Consider the following 16,027-nt stretch of genomic DNA (forward strand, 5'->3'; position numbering starts at 1 on the left):
TGAGCTGGAGCTGAAGGCTGGGCATCTCCAATCCATAATAGCCCCCCACAAGATGGAGAGTAGATGTTTTCTACTCCCATCTTGGACAGGTGAGAATAAAAAAAGGGAAGAGGCTATAGGTTTGGTGAACATATCTGCCATTTGCAAGTTGCTGCTGACATGGTGAGTAATCAGACTACCATCTTGAATTTTTTCGCGAATAAGATGACAATCTAGCTCAATGTGCCTTGTGCGTTCATGGAAAACTGGGTTTGCAGCAATGTGTAAGGCAGCCTGGTTGTCACAGAAGAGAGTGGCAGGTTGAGGATGAGGCACTTGGAGATCATCCAAAAGGTAACGAATCCAAGTCAATTCGCAGCAAACCATTACCATGGCTCTGTACTCTACCTTTGCAGAAGACCTGGAGACAGTGTTTTGCTTTTTGGACCTCCAAGAGATCAAAGAACAACCAAGGAAAACACAGTAGCCGATTATGGACTTCCAGCTATCAGGAATGAACCCCAATCACTGTCACTATAAGCCTTTAGCTGTAAACTGGAATCTGATGGATAGAAAAGTCCTTGACCTGGAGCCATCTTGATATATCTAAGAACCTTGTGCTGCATTTAGATGATAACTCGTGGAGTTCCCATGAACTGGCTGAGAAGTTGGACAAAATAAGAGAGGTCTGGTCGAGTGATGGTTAGGTACATCAAGTGGCCAATGAGTCTTCTATAAATGGTGGGATCTCCAATAGGTTCTCCCTCATCTCTTGACAACTTGAGATTTTGATCCAAGAGGATTTTAGCAGGTGTAAACCCAATGGTTCCTGTATCTGATAGAATGTCCAATGCATATTTTCATTGACAAAGATGGATTCCCTTTACTGATCGTGCAACTTTGATGCCAAGAAAGTATTTGGGTTGCCCAAAATCTTTGATTTTAAACTTTTCATTCAAAGCTCCCTTAAGTTCTTCAATAGATCTCATGTCATTGCTGGCCATAATTATGTCATCAATGTAAACTAAGATGGTAGTGAAGGAACCATTATACATTCGAGTAAACAAGCTATAATCTCCCTTAGATTAGGTGAAACCATGTTGGATGATGAAGGAGGATAGTTTAGCATACCATTGCCTCGAGGCTTGTTTAACGCCATACAAACTTTTAAGCAGCCTGGAGACCTTTGTTTCATCTGATGTGGGATAACCAGGTGGCAGCTTCATGTACACTTCTTCATCAAGATCACCATGAAGGAAGGCATTGTTGACATTGAATTGATGTAAATGCAAGCCTTTGATTGCTGCCAATGCTAGTAAGGCTCTAACAAATACTATCTTAGCTACAGGGGAGAAAGTTTCATGATAGTCTATGCCTTCTTCCTGTGTGTATCCCTTGCAGACCAATCTAGCCTTGTATCGTTCAATGGTCCTATTGGCATTGTATTTTATCTTGTAAACTCATTTGCATCTGATGGCTTGCTTACCAGGAGGAAGATCAATGATAACCCAGGTTTTATGCCGTTCAAGAGCTGCAATCTCAGTCTGCATAGCTTTCTCCCAATTAGGATCCTCAACAGCATCATGATATGAATGAGGTTCAGTGTTTTTAGTGATTGTGGTGACAAAAGTCTTGTGTTTAGGTGTAATGTTATGATAAGATAAAGTGGCACAGAGTGGAGAAGGACTACCTGGAGCTGCAGGACCTTGTTTCTTATTGGGCTCCTGTGAATGGGTGAGAGAGCTAGCGGAGCTAGCTTGCTGACAGATGAAGTGTTCAAGGTGGGATGGTGGCCTCTTGGTTCTAGTAGATCTCCTTGGGAGATAAGGGCTGCTTATAGTGTGTTATGAGGTCTCACCAGGAGGTTGAGGTGATGTTGAAGGCTGACTTGGTGTGTTTTGTGGGCTGTTAGGTTTTGCAGTGGCATCGGCGGGTGTAGGAGAGTCTTCATAGGAGAAGTCCATAATAGTAGGCTGAGGAAAGGGAAGTTGAGTAGTAGGGACAGAAGTGGCATCTCCAGATTGGAAGGGGAAAATGTCTTCATGAAAAACGACATTCCTTGAGATGAAGATTTTTTTAGTTTGGAGGTCCATCAGTTTGTATCCTTTTACCCCAAAGGGGTATCCCAAGAAAATACACTTTCTGGCTCGTGCATCAAACTTGTGTCTGTTATTTAAAAGAGTTGAGGCAAAGGCTAAGCAATCGAAGACTCTAAGGTGGGCATATGCAGGCTTCGCTATAAAAAGGAGTTCAAAAAGAATTTTGGATTTTAAGATGACAGATGGGGTTCGGTTAATGAGGTAGACTACTGTCAGCACACAGTCACTCCAATATCTGACAACAAGTCCACTTTGGAATCTCAAGGCTCTTGCAACATTTAAGATGTGCTGGTGTTTTCTTTCAACTGTGGCATTTTGTTCAGGGGTCTCAACACAAGTTCTTTGGTGAATGATGCCTTTCTCATGATAAAATTGTTTCAGATCAAACTCCCCTCCATTGTCACTTTGAATGGTTTTGATTTTGGTTGCAAATTGAGTTTCTATCAGGGCACAAAATCCTTTTAAGGTGGAACTTGCATCGTATTTAAATTTCAAAAAATATACCCAAGTGCACCTGCTGAAGTCATCAACTATAGTAAGAAACCATAAGAAACCATAATAAGAAACTTCATTACATGGCCCCCAGAGATCACAATGAATGAGTTCAAAACGATGTTTAGATTTGTGTTGACTATAGGGAAAAGGAAGCTTGTGAAGCTTGGTTAAGGGACAAACAAAGCAAGGCTTAGCATTTAGTGAAGTTTTGCATGCAGGTTCAAAGTTAAGGAAATCTAATTTTACTGATGAAGGGTGTCCTAGGCGATAGTGCGAAAGGTCCAGGCTCTGGCTGTTGGTAATGGCAGTTGCTTTTGGTGGTACGTTGGTGACTTTGGACAGGGCTTGAGTCAAAGATGCTGGAGAGACTTCATTCCGCAGCAAATGGTATAACCAATTCTTCACCTCACCCATTGCAGTCGGGCGCCAAGTCAAAAGGTCCTAAATAAAACAATTTTTAGATAAGAAAATGAGACAACACTTCAAGGTGTGAGCCAATTTTCGGGTAGAGATGAGATTAAAAGAAAAGGATGGAACACACAGGACATTGTGAAGAATAAGGTCTTTTGTTGGTCTCACTATGCCAATATGGGTCACAGAGACAGCTTCTCCATTAGGCAAGGTTACAGAGTAGGAGACTTCAGTTGCTATGGAAGTGAAGAAATAGGTTGCACAGACCATATGATCTGTTGCACTTGTGTTAATTATCCAGGGAATAGTTGAAATATCTTTGGGCTTGGTGGTGCAAGCTGAGAGACATAGAGGTATACTAGAAAACTGAGGAATGTGTGCATCATGAGGAGTAGCAATGGCAGTTTGAACAGAATGAACCGAGGCTTGACTGGTCTGCTGGAGCATGGCCATCAGTTGCTGGTATTGCTCTTGGGTTATAGTGCTTGGACCTTCATGAGTTCCTTATTCTAGAACAGGTAGAGGAGATGTTGAAACTTGATGAGCATACGAGTTAATAGGTGGAATTCTACCATGAAGTCTGTGCCCTGGAGGATAGCTATGAAGTTTGTAACATTTCTCTGTAGTATGTCCAGGAATATGGCAGTGATTGCTCACTGGTTTGCTGGGGTTGGCCTGGAAACACCTCTCTAGAGAGTGACCATGGATTTTGCAATGAGAACAGTAGTACTTGTCACGTCTCTGAGAGCTGTTTTGAGGTGTGAGCTGTCTGGTGCTATCCTTGGTTAGGAGAGCAAGGGGTTCAGTGGGAGAAGGTAAGAAGATATCTCTTTACGCTTCTCTTCCTGTTGGATGATTGAGTCAACTTCATTCAAATTGGGGAAAGGTTTAATAAGCAATATCTGTGCCTTCAAACCTTTGTAGGAGTCATTGAGTCCCATTAGGAATTTCATTACCTAGTCCCTTTGTTGATTTTCGATCACTGCTTTCAAGCCACCACAACTACAGCTAGGGATGAATTCATAGTTCATCAGTTCATCGAGAAGTGTTTTCAGCTTGGAGAAGTAACAACTCACCGAATCTTGTTGCCGCATCAAGGCAGCTATCCCTTGTTTGATTTCATAAATCCTTGGGGCATTTTGCTGTGCTAGATGATGCTCGAGCTCAACCCACAACTGGTGTGTCGTTTCTGCATACAGGGTGCTGCATTTGATGTCAACCGACATGGAGTTATGCAGCCAAGTAATAACAATGTCATTGCAACGAAGCCAATGATCCATCAAGGGACTATCAGGATTAGTTGGCTCAAAAGTGTTGCCATCGATGAAACCCAACTTGTTCTTAATACGCAAGGCACGCTTCATTGATCTTGCCCAAGGATGATAATTGCTGGAATCCAACACCTGCGTGACGAGTAAAGCTCCAGAGTGGTCGTTATGGGCTGCTAGGCTGTGATGGATCAAGATGGTTTGAGTGATGGTTTGAAGCTGTTGAATTGGTTTTTTGGTTTTGGTTTTAATTGGTGTCTTGATCAGAATTGGTAGAGTCAGTTTGAGCCATTAAGACTAACTTGGCTCTGATACCATGAAACAAATTGAAACGAAAAAACAAGAGCACTGGAAGAAGAAAAAATCATTACAGAAAATAGAGGAAGATGAAGATGAGGAAGAAGAATCCATCCTATTTTCTTACATACAGAACTGTACACAGGGAGTAAAATAAATAGGGAGGAGGACAGAATGAGAGAATCTCGAGCAAAAAAATAATTAACTGACAAGCAGAAAAAAAATAACAACAAAAAAGGAATAACAAATCTGTTGAAGCTATTCACGTGTGTCCCTTCCTTCAGGTTCTAGTGGGAGCTAGGGAGTTGGGCTGGAGCTGAAGGCTGGGCATCTCCAATTCGTAATACTATTCGTATGTTCATCCTTCAACACCACAATTGAGATGATCTCTGCTTGCTGATTCTCTGGTTTTCTGTGGATCTTATTTTTGGTTCTTGTTGGTATAGGAAAAAAGAAGAGTTTCATTTTGAGCTGGATGGATCTCGCTGGCGATCCGTTCACCAGGGTCCAAACTCTAGCAATGAACAATTTATCGGAGGTACCAACGCAATACATACAACCCCCGGAGAACCGGCCTCAAAACCCAGCTTATTCCGACTCCACCGGCCACAAACACGTTTCATCTGCATCGGTTCCAGTGATTGACCTCTTTGAATTTGATCCGCAACATCTCAAATCGGGCCAGGTTAGGCAGGAAATCCAACGCGTTTGTGCAGAATGGGGCGCTTTTCAGGTGATCAACCACTGCATCCCTACTCATTTGCTGGATGACATGAGACGCGTAGGCCTCTCCTTCTTCAAGGACTGTCCCATGTCCGAGAAATGTAAGTATGCCTGTGATCCCAATTCCACTGCTTCTGAGGGCTACGGCAGCCGCATGCTCGTCGCCGACAATGGTGGCAGGAAAAATGAAGCCCGTTTCGTCTTGGACTGGAGGGATTACTTTGATCACCACACCTTGCCCCTGTCTCGTCGTAATCCCTCTCGCTGGCCCTGCTTCCCTCCCAATTACGCAGAAGTGGTGGCGCAGTACAGTGATTGCGCAAAGTCCCTTGCTCAGAAACTGCTGGGACTCGTCTCTGAGAGTCTAGGGCTGCCACCTTCGTGCATTGAGGATGCTGTTGGTGAGTTCTACCAGAACATCACTGTCAGCTACTACCCCCCTTGCGTGCAGCCGGAGCTTACACTAGGCCTGCAAGCCCATTCTGACATGGGTGCCATCACTCTTCTTATCCAGGACGATGTTGGGGGTCTTCAGGTCTTTAAAGATGCCGACTGGGTTACTGTGCAGCCTCTTCCTCATGCCATCGTTGTCATTTTGGCTGATCAAACGGAGGTATTTATTGAGTGTTCTTTCCTAATGTTCCTGATTTGTGCTTTGGTTTTCGAACATTTAGAAGATTTTGACTGAAATTTTGTTCACCATTTCATTTTAAGTTATGCTGATGACATTTAGCATCTCTCCTATGGAAAATGCTTTATTACCTGACTTAATAGTCAGGTTTTACAGCAAGATTCTCTGTTATGTTGAGTTTTAAATCATCTCTTTTGGATAGTGCATTGAATGAATTGTATATGTTAACATCATATTATGGTCCAGCACTTCAGTTATAAAGCGTGGTTGTCTTGTCTGGCGACTGGCCGTATAGCTATGTTTCATCTCCTGTTTATCATGTAAACCAACGACACTAATGCTGTGTTTGGGAGCATGGATTTCGGCCATTGGGTTTGGATTTGAGTGGATTCAGATAAATTTCAATACATGTTTATATTACATTTTATCCAAATCCAATACAAATCCAAACTCAAGGTGTCACCAAACATAGGGTAAGTTTGTCTTGTTCACCAACTATGCTTAGGGATTGCGGTCATAAAATGAAACTTCGTTTGCTTATTTTTATGACGCCTTGAATATAACTATTGCAAACTTTGGTTTGGACTCTTAGGTCCTGTTTGGCGCAGATGTAGGTTAAAGTAAGTTACACAGCTTGGCAGTGTTTGGAAGTTGGAACTGTGTGTTAGGACAGTAAAATTAGCTTTTTGTCTATTTGGAAACAAGAGACTCATCAAACTGCCAGTGACTAGAAATTGTCAAGATTATCCTTTCTATTTACAGATATCTTGATACATGTTTGGCGCCAAAATTCTAATAGACTAATTATTTTTTATTTAGAAAATATAACTTAAGGGTTTAACCTTGTCCAAATTATGGATCAAATTTATCAAACTCTATACTTTTACTGGGGAGAATGTAAGAAAATAAGGGCATGAGTTTAAGTGAAGCTCATAACAATCGTGTCCACAAAGTTACATGTAGAATTGTTTGTAGTGGTGGCATATCCAATATGTCAACATTACAAATTTTCAGCGCCAGCACTATGATCATATAAAATCCCCTATTTCTCATGAATAATTGGTAAAGCATTTTTTGCTGACCTAGAGCTTCGACATAACATTGAAATATTCCCCTAGCAAAGTCCTTAATACCGTCGTGAGAAAGATGTTAATGAGTCTGTTATGACTGATGATATGGTCATCATCTGTCATCACATTCCCATAATCACCAATCATATGTCAGAAACTAGTGGTTTTGATGGCTTGCTTCACCATGAGTGATGGCATTACTGGAGGCTGGAGTGCTAAACTCCTCTGGAAAGTCCTTTATATGTTTGGGAGAAAATATTTTGAAGAGCTTGAAGGGAAACACAATCTGGTGCAGCTTCTCCCAGACATAGGTTTGCTAGTCACAACCTAGTATGTGTCCTTGTATCTTGACTGTCTGCACTGGCATGCGAGCATAGTTCCTTTCAATCTATGTTAGTACAACAATATTGATAAATCATAAAAAAATAGTCCTGATGATGCAAGCAATCAAAGTATAGGAAGAAAATGTCAATTTTAAAAACTTCACTTATTTTTACAATTACTATTTTGTTGTTTTTGAAGCTTCAGATCTTTGGGGCTAAATTACTATTTCATAATTTTCAGAGCAAGGTCATAATTTTATATATCGAGGGGCAAAATTGTAGTTTTATTAATTTTAAGTTATTTCTGTTGGAAGTTCCTTGATCCCCAACCAAGTCGAATCGTACTTGGGTTTTTTCATACGGAGTCACATAAAGGTTTGCAGCCATTTGTTATCTAATAGATGAATAGAGGAATGAATGAAATTTTTCCAGCATTGATGCTTCCTTTTGGCCGTAGGATATCATCGTGAGTGGATTTCTCACAATCCTTGTGGATCTCCTAAATGGTACCCTTCTATCATTCTTCTTATTCTTATCTTTTCCTATTTCAGATTGGATTCCATCCCTATTTCCTCAAGCTTCTCCGAAGATAAAACCGTCCACTGATGCCATAATCTCCAAAACCCATGTTCACGACCTTGGAACCTCAAAATCCTACAACTTTCAGCTTATTCACTGCTCTTGGCAGTGTTTACAGTGTAATCTTCAGCGCACCTGCAGCTTCTCTGTGATCCTATTTCTACCCCAAAATTTGGGTCAACTAGCCTTTTCCTGGACAATCTTAAAGGTATTTTCCAGCCTTACAAATCACCAAAAATGTAAAATCCTTACTAGAATCTGATTTAAATAACTGTTTGTTTCCTGGTGGTTGTCAACATGATGCAATCCCAAACGAACTTCAGTGTCCATGTTCACTCAACTCAGCAACTCTTTGTCTGAAATGGCCCTTCAATGAGGCTGGATTGTCTGATCTCATGTCTCTACTAGTAGCCTTGGGAAAAGACATGTCCTTGAAAATGTCCTCGAAAATACTTATGAATGGGAGCCACGGGTCATACTAGTTAACATTTTTACCTGTACCTTTTTTTTCTTCTTCCTTTCTTTTGAAAGAAAAGAAACCTCTAGTATTAGTGTTTATATTTCTGATGGGCGTATTTTGCCTGCAGATTATAACCAACGGCGTGTATAGAAGTGCAGTACATCGGGCCATAACCAACAACAGCAGGGCACGGCTCTCAATTGCCACATTTCATGACCCAGCCAAGACCATGAAAATATCTCCTGCATCTAAGCTTGTTAGCAAACATTCTCGTCCCCACTACCGTGAAGTTGTGTATGGGGACTATGTGTCATCCTGGTACACAAAAGGGCCAGAAGGGAAAAGAAATATTGATGCTCTCTTAATTGAACCATCAGATTGAAGGGAGGTGTTCCCCTCTTGTACATAAGCTTTGCCCATATACATCTATATAACTCTATTATATTTTGTTTTTGTTTTTGTTTTTGCTTTTGACACTTGAATGGTGTCTTTTTAGTTCTCTTTTACAAAGCGCTAATGATTCATAATAAGAAAGTAAAACTCAGATTCTGTGTTGGAGGCTGGCATTGACTCATAACTGAAAACTCCATCTGATCCTTTGATTGTGATTATGACTGAAAATTAGTTACAATTTGTCATTTCTTTCTACTGAGTTGTGGGTACCCGACCCATGGCGATGCCGCTAGTGTGCATGCATTTGTTTTGAGGGTTAAGGATTTTTTAGTTGTGGATTTAAATTTTTATGAATTTGAATGAAATTAAATTGTATCGAATTTCATCCAATTCTCATAAATTTTAATTTAAAATTTCAATTCCAACATTCAAATATAGGGAAATGATTTTTTTTTTGTTTATTATTTTTTGCGAATAATTTTTGTGAAATTATTAGTTGAACGAAAAAAGATAACGGCATTGTAAAAGAATATTACATCATTAAGTGATGACTACTCACGATGAACATATGAGTCTCATAACTAATCACTCGAAATTATTTGTAATTCCTAGTAGTTACAAAATCCTCCGTAGCCAATCAATGGTTAAATTGCCTAATAGTATGCAAAACCCTCCATAGCAAATCAATGGCTAATGAGGAAGAACCAAGTACCCAAATAGGAAAGGATCAATAAAGCCTAAAAAGGTAACCAAATAATGATACCAAGTGAAGTACAACAAAAGCATTTATTGCACACTCGTGCGTGGGAAAAGGAATGGAATTGGAAATAATGAAATCAATTTTTTATTCCTTTTCTACTTCATTTATTTCGTGTCAATAAAACACGCAGTCAGAACAAATCCACAAGAATCTAGATCCTCAATTGAGTCAATTCTATGAGATTTTTCAAATCAGGGACAAAAGAATTTGAGTGATTATTAAAAGCTGTGTCATGTTCAGATATGTTTAGCTGGAAGTTTGCGTATCAACTTCATAGAAGTGTATCTTGCTGCCCAGAAGATGTGCATATTGTCCTTTTTGACAGTTTACATTCTCTAGAAATGTAGTTAAACATAAGCTGGCCTGTTAAGACTGCAACAACCAAATTGCCTAGAGGGGTTTGGAAGATCAGCTTGGTAAGGGTTCATTTGGCAATTTTCAAATTCAGTTTTTAGGCTCGTTCAATCAACTGAAGTGGGGCCCCAGCTGAGATATTGATGGTGATTAAGGTATTATTTGGCTAGTAGGTGTTGTGAATTGTAGGTTGGGAGGTTGAAGAATTTGATTAATTTTTTATAGTCAGGACTGGTGGCTTAAAGAAGAATAGCAGTAGCAATTTTAAATTTTATATTATAAATTACTCTGATATCATAAAGAGGGAAACATAGAAGATAAGAAAGGAAATAAAGTCCATCATGGACAGCGCCATGAAATCAAAAGACCAAGTCAATTCAATTCTGCACTGCTTCGATCATAGAGGCCACTGGGCGGATCCATTATAGCCTCACAATATTTCCCATCAGTTTGGTAGTCCATAACTTGTCGAAAGGTCTTGGAACTCTGATGGATAGAGTTACCATTACCCTGGATGCCAAGAGTGTGGGTGCTGCATAATATTATTGCAACTCCAGTAATTAGGGGGCATGATGGAGCGGCTAGTTACTTCTTTTAGAATATATATCCCCCAAATCCATGATTTGTTCATTGCACTCTTTGCCCTTGTGCTCCTGCTTTAAGGTTTATTTCTTATTTGTAGTCCGATGAGTCCAGCTCTCAATGCCAACTTTGTCCTTCCACATTTGGGTCATATGTAATTGATTCGCCACCACAACCCCTTTCCTGTGATAACTGAGGTAAATTTGTTCCACTGCATGGCAAGGGCAAGACTGTGACAGTAGGGAAAGGATATCTTCAAGAATAATGAGGCAAAAGCCATGGTACACCTCATGGGACAGAGAAAACAAAGAAGATAACAGAGAAAACTCAAGTTCCATTCGACAGTTAGAAGAGTATACTGTAAATCAGCTGGAGCTTAAGTTTCTTTTGCAGTGTTAAACTTTAGAAGAGTATACTGCAATACACTAAAATAGAGGGGTAAACTTTAGAACCAACAATGCATTTTCCTAAGAAAAACCATACCTTATAATACTCTAATCAAAAACCTAAAAGCCAATGCTCCTATTACAAACAACAAAAGCAAGAGAAACCACTAAAAAGAAAAGCTTTCAGCCACTGATAAAAAAATATAGAGTTATATATGTATAAATATAATAATTGACCGCTTCGACAGTGCCATGCATTTTCACCTGATATCATTCACAATTCGGCATTGGTCATGCTCTTGGCGTCATGCTCCTGGCTTGAGAGGAAGCAGCTGAGGTATTGCTCTGTGCTTGCATACTTCTGCTTGAAGATAACTCGGTGAAGAAAACTATATTCCCTGGGTTCTGAACAAACACTTGCAGAGACCGTGGGATTGTTGGCAGTTCAACATCCAAAACCCCCTCAAGAATTTGAACCACTTGGCTCATTGATGGTCTATGAGTTTCATCATCCTGGATGCACCAACAAGCGACTTTAAGAACTCTTGTTAGCTCTTCTGCATCAGCATTTCCATCCAACCGATGGTCTAATAGGCTAAGGACATCATTGCCTTCTGTTATTTTGGTTGCAGCCCAAGTAGGGAAGAACTTGCCTTCGCCATTTTCATATAGCTCAGAGTTTCGTCTTCCAGAAATGAATTCAAACAGCATCATTCCATAACTGTAAACATCAGCTTTGGCTGTAATAGCCACACCTGAAATCCATTCTGGTGCAAGATAACCTCTTGTGCCTCTAATGGTTGTCAAGACCCGGCTGAAGTCCCTGCCAACAAGCTTTGCAAGGCCAAAATCTGCCACTTTTGGACAGAAATCAGCATCTAAAAGAACGTTTTCAGGCTTTATGTCACAATGTATGATGCAGTCTCTGCACTTCTCATGGAGATAAACCAGTCCCCTGGCAGTCCCCAGTGCAATATGGTACCTTGTTTTCCAGTCCAAATCTTTTGATGAGTCTGTCCCATGAAAAAGATGGGCAGATAGAGAGCCATTTGGCATGTAATCATAGACCAACAACTTCTCAGTACCTTTGGAGCAAAACCCACGAAGCCGAACGAGATTAACATGTTGGATTGTCCCAATTGTGCTGACTTCTGTTCGGAATTGTTTCTCTCCTTGGCCAATGTTTTCAAGCTTCTTCACAGCTACAATGGTCGAATTGGACAATGCCCCCTTGTAAACAGAGCCAAAACCTCCTCCCCCTAACTTTTCTGAGAAATTTTTTGTTGCAGCTTGCAGCTCTCTGTACCCAAATGCCACCAAAGAACCCTCTACGTTTTTTGTTGATCTGACCACTCTCCTCCTCCAAAGGCATAAAATCAAAACAAAACCAAAGAGTGCCAATACACCTGCAGCTGAGCCCACAACTATACCTGCAACTTCTCCCGTACTACTATTGTGAGAGGGGAACTCAGATGGCGCAAGTCTGAAATATAGAGTTTTTCCACTATTGTCATCTTGCGGCAATTGTTGCAAATTTAACAAGTCTCCAATCCAGATAGAACACCCACCATTGTCAAAAGCATAAGCAGAGCAAGAGCAGTTACTTTGGCATGCCGATTCACATTCTCCAAGACTTTGAGCCACCAAAGCCAGCGGATTCACAGGCAATTTCATGTTAGGGCTCGCCAAAAACTGGTCTTTCTCCCTATTAGAAGCATTATCACCACACTGTAAATTCGCATCTCTCTTACAACCACCAGACCAGTCACTCAAATTCCAATCTTTCTGAGAGCTTGGGATGAAACCCGGCAAACAACCACAGAAATGATCAGTCTTCTCGTTGCAAATTCCGAATGGTCCACAAAGAGCATGTACCGCACATTGCTGTGTGGGTTCGGACCAAAACAGATACCACTGCTGGGCAGACTCCAACCAGTACAATTGCTTGATCTGCCCAGATAAGTCCATTATAAATCGTGATTTAATGGAAGTATTAAGGTATGAATATGTGAAATAACTCTCATTCTCATTCGTGACATAGCTGAAATTAAATTGTATAGAATTGTACTTGTAGTTCGTTCTCATTTCAGGAACAAAACTAAAAAATTGCCCATTCCACACCCCACTAGTCCAATACTGTTTAGTCATATTCCACATTGAAATATACTGACTAGATCCATCTGGGTCATGCTCAAGGGTGAAGATCCCAGTACCAGGATCATTTGAATTCTTCCATGAAGTAAGGAGCTGTGTCCTATTGTTGCGCTTATCCAAACCAAGCTTCGAACCTGGAAGCCAAGTATTTGTCGGAAAATCGAAACTTTGCCATATTGCTCTAGATGAATTGGGCCCATCTCTCAAAAAAAAATTTCCATCATCCAAGAGAACCGCTTCTGTAGAATTTGAAGTAGGGGAACCTACATTTGTAGACCACACTGGGTTCTGAGACCCATTCAAAAGAACTAAATTACCATTTAAGATCCTCAGCTCAGAGGAGTATTTATCAGAGATGGGTTCATCTCTGTTTGCCACCCAAACTACAGTCCGTAAAGAAATTTTCTTGTACCAGATACCTATGTAGAAGCTTGAGGTATTACCTGGATTGAAGAAACCCAGCTCAAATTCTCCACCAGCAGAGACTATGGTCTGGTCCCCAGACAACGAGTTGCCAGAAGAGATGATGTCGACTCCTAAAGAGAAATGGGTCTTCAGAATTGAGCAGAGGAAGAGAACGGAAAGCACGAACCTGGAAATGTTTCCAATGGCCATGGCTTCACAAATGCTGGCGGACGGGGAGTTATGATGGAAGGCAGGGAGAGAGAGAGAGACTATGATTGCCAGAAGGGTAAAAGGTTGGAGGCATTTTATTGGACGGGTGTCAAAGGTCCAGTTCTTTAATTTAAAATAATATATTAAATTAATACCCTATTTTGAAAAATATTTCCACTAGGTAATTTTACTACTTGATTCAGCGAAATTTACTTACCATACATCAACATTCAATTAAACTATTATTTAAATCTCGCTGGATCAAGCAGTGAGATTTTTTGTACATTCAATTTTTTTTTATTTATAATTCAAAATATGTCATTTTCAAAAATCTTTTTAACTATATTTTGTAACATGAATTGTTTTAATTTTTTGTGTTCTCCTTATTTATTTATTTATTATAATAATAATAAATTAATTTTTTGGAGCAAAGAATAATTTATTAATTTAAATTTTCACATAGAATAAATTAATATTTTTTAATTTAATTAAAAATATTATTTTTATCATAAATTAATATAATAGTCATACGTCATAAATTTATACTAATAACAAGATTATTTTTAATTAAAAATAATAATTATTGAAATTATTAACTAAAATCTTAATAATCTAATTTAAATCATATTTAAAATTAATAATAATACTTATTTAAATACAATCAAATGTCACCTATAAAATAGGAGGTAATTGTTGATGAGAAGTGGTGTCCCATTTTTGTGGTAATTGTTGCTTAGAAGAATTATCACACTAAGTTCTTTCAAGCTAGTGGGTGTCCGGACAATGTTCCTCCTGGTAAGCGCACATGCTGGAATGGATTGATTCTATCTCGTCAGTTTTCATTTATCTTCCCCTCTCATATTGATCTATTGGTTGGATTGGTTCTAATTAATGCTAAAATCAATGCATCTTAATCCCTTGCATGTTTTATCTGTGAGATCAACTATGTCGTCTCCACATAAGATGTACTCGAGAGGATTGTGCTATAGTCCAAAGGAATGTTGTAGCTATAGATACCATGTTTTCAAATGTGAACTAGTGTCTAGCTAAAACACTGATATTTCTTTCTTATTCCGTCTTCTGGGGTCTTGTGGGTTGGGAGATATAAACAAATTCTTAAATTGACTATTTAACGATCCATAATCCCAGTTACATTTTCACATGTTATTGAGGTGGGATAATTAGATTTATTTACGCCTTACAACCAGATATGCCAACTATAATTATTTTACTACTTGCTTTAATTTTTAGGGGACCACAATGCCCACACATTACCATGTGTTGTTAGATGAGGTTGGTTTGTCTACAAATGACCTGCAGGATCTTGTTCATTCTCTGTCATATGTGTAAATAGATTCGGGCCATTGTAGCTACTGAAATGATGGTTATTGAATAGTTTTAATTAAAAATAATCTTGTTATTAGTGTATATTTATAACCTGTTATATTGTTGACTAGTGACTCCCATTATCCATACACAACTTTCCTAGACAATCGATACGAGTATGTTCACAAATTTCATTCACAACTTTCATACACATTCAACATATCAAATTGCTGTAAAAATTTTGGCAATCTCCTTTTAAAAAAAGACTATATCCCATCCATGCACCTGGTCAAAGAAAACATTTTTCCTAAACAATCAATACAAGTATGTTCACAAATTTCATTCAAAATTTTCATGTATAAGTCCGTAGGAAACAATAGATGAGAGCACCTATTCAAATCCATAAAACTACTAAAATAAAATAATTTTCAACGGGAAGGTGGGAATGGTCACAACATTCATTTACACCTGTCATACACACCTATTATACACAAATTTCATTCATATATACACGTTATGGAAAATGAATAAATATTCCTAATTATATATAAATAATACAAACGATGCTATACATATGAAAAAAAAAAAAAGATGTTGTACAAATGAAATGAAAATAATCGATCGTACTACTCCGTGTCGCATGGAGGTCGTCTCTAGTTTCGGGGTGGCTGTCGTCTGCGTCTGCCCTCTCCTAGCTGCTCCACTGCGTTTGGTATCCTGTCCCGTCGACGTGTTGTATGTCTAGCATCTCCGCCAATAGGTACTGCATCATCTACATCCATGCGAAGCAGATGGGGAGATAATGCATATGAGGGCTTTGGACGAGACCGATGTGGCATAGCGGGTGCATCCACCTCCTCCACATTGATAAGGTTGTCTAATAGGTATGACATCGAGGGGGTGGTAGCAGAGTCAGATGGGGCGTCTGCATGTCTACTAGATGGACCCGCAATATCGGCCCTTGTCGAAGGCGCACATGATGCGGATGGGCTGAATACAAACTCCGCCTATACAACCGGTGGCAAGAAGGCTGGACTCAATAGACGAATGGACGAAGCTGCTCGACCTCCTCGTATTGGAGCTGGTCGACCTCCTCGTGCAGGCGGGGTAGAAACCAATTCC

The 16,027-nt window shown here is 39.6% G+C and overlaps 3 protein-coding genes across 6 annotated transcripts; 1 reads left to right on the forward strand and 2 right to left on the reverse strand.

The window, feature by feature from the left end:
- Positions 1 to 3,940: 3,940 nt before the first annotated feature.
- Positions 3,941 to 4,348, reverse strand: LOC131148283 (uncharacterized). Its single transcript, XM_058098003.1, has one exon. The coding sequence runs from the start codon at positions 4,346 to 4,348 to the stop codon at positions 3,941 to 3,943; it is 408 nt and encodes a 135-aa protein (XP_057953986.1).
- Positions 4,349 to 4,680: 332 nt separating this feature from the next.
- On the forward strand, positions 4,681 to 8,912 carry LOC131149606 (jasmonate-induced oxygenase 4). Of its 4 annotated transcripts, none has more exons than XM_058100207.1 (3): positions 4,681 to 4,901; positions 4,996 to 5,885; positions 8,463 to 8,912. In XM_058100207.1, exons 2-3 carry the CDS (start codon positions 5,025 to 5,027, stop codon positions 8,715 to 8,717), a joined length of 1,116 nt encoding a protein of 371 aa, XP_057956190.1. In that variant the 5' UTR covers positions 4,681 to 4,901; positions 4,996 to 5,024; the 3' UTR covers positions 8,718 to 8,912. The 4 variants fall into 4 exon arrangements, with proteins under 4 accessions (XP_057956190.1, XP_057956189.1, XP_057956191.1 ...); XM_058100208.1 differs by lacking the exon at positions 8,463 to 8,912 and adding an exon at positions 7,848 to 8,083 and having other exon boundaries at positions 4,792 to 4,901; XM_058100206.1 differs by having other exon boundaries at positions 4,781 to 5,885.
- Positions 8,913 to 10,744: 1,832 nt separating this feature from the next.
- On the reverse strand, positions 10,745 to 13,670 carry LOC131149712 (G-type lectin S-receptor-like serine/threonine-protein kinase At2g19130). Its single transcript, XM_058100405.1, has one exon. It carries the CDS (start codon positions 13,577 to 13,579, stop codon positions 11,102 to 11,104), a length of 2,478 nt encoding a protein of 825 aa, XP_057956388.1. The 5' UTR covers positions 13,580 to 13,670; the 3' UTR covers positions 10,745 to 11,101.
- Between the last annotated feature and the right edge of the window lie 2,357 nt (positions 13,671 to 16,027).

Source organism: Malania oleifera, chromosome 2 (assembly GCF_029873635.1).
Source record: "Malania oleifera isolate guangnan ecotype guangnan chromosome 2, ASM2987363v1, whole genome shotgun sequence".
In the NCBI taxonomy this organism is placed as follows: domain Eukaryota; kingdom Viridiplantae; phylum Streptophyta; class Magnoliopsida; order Santalales; family Ximeniaceae; genus Malania; species Malania oleifera.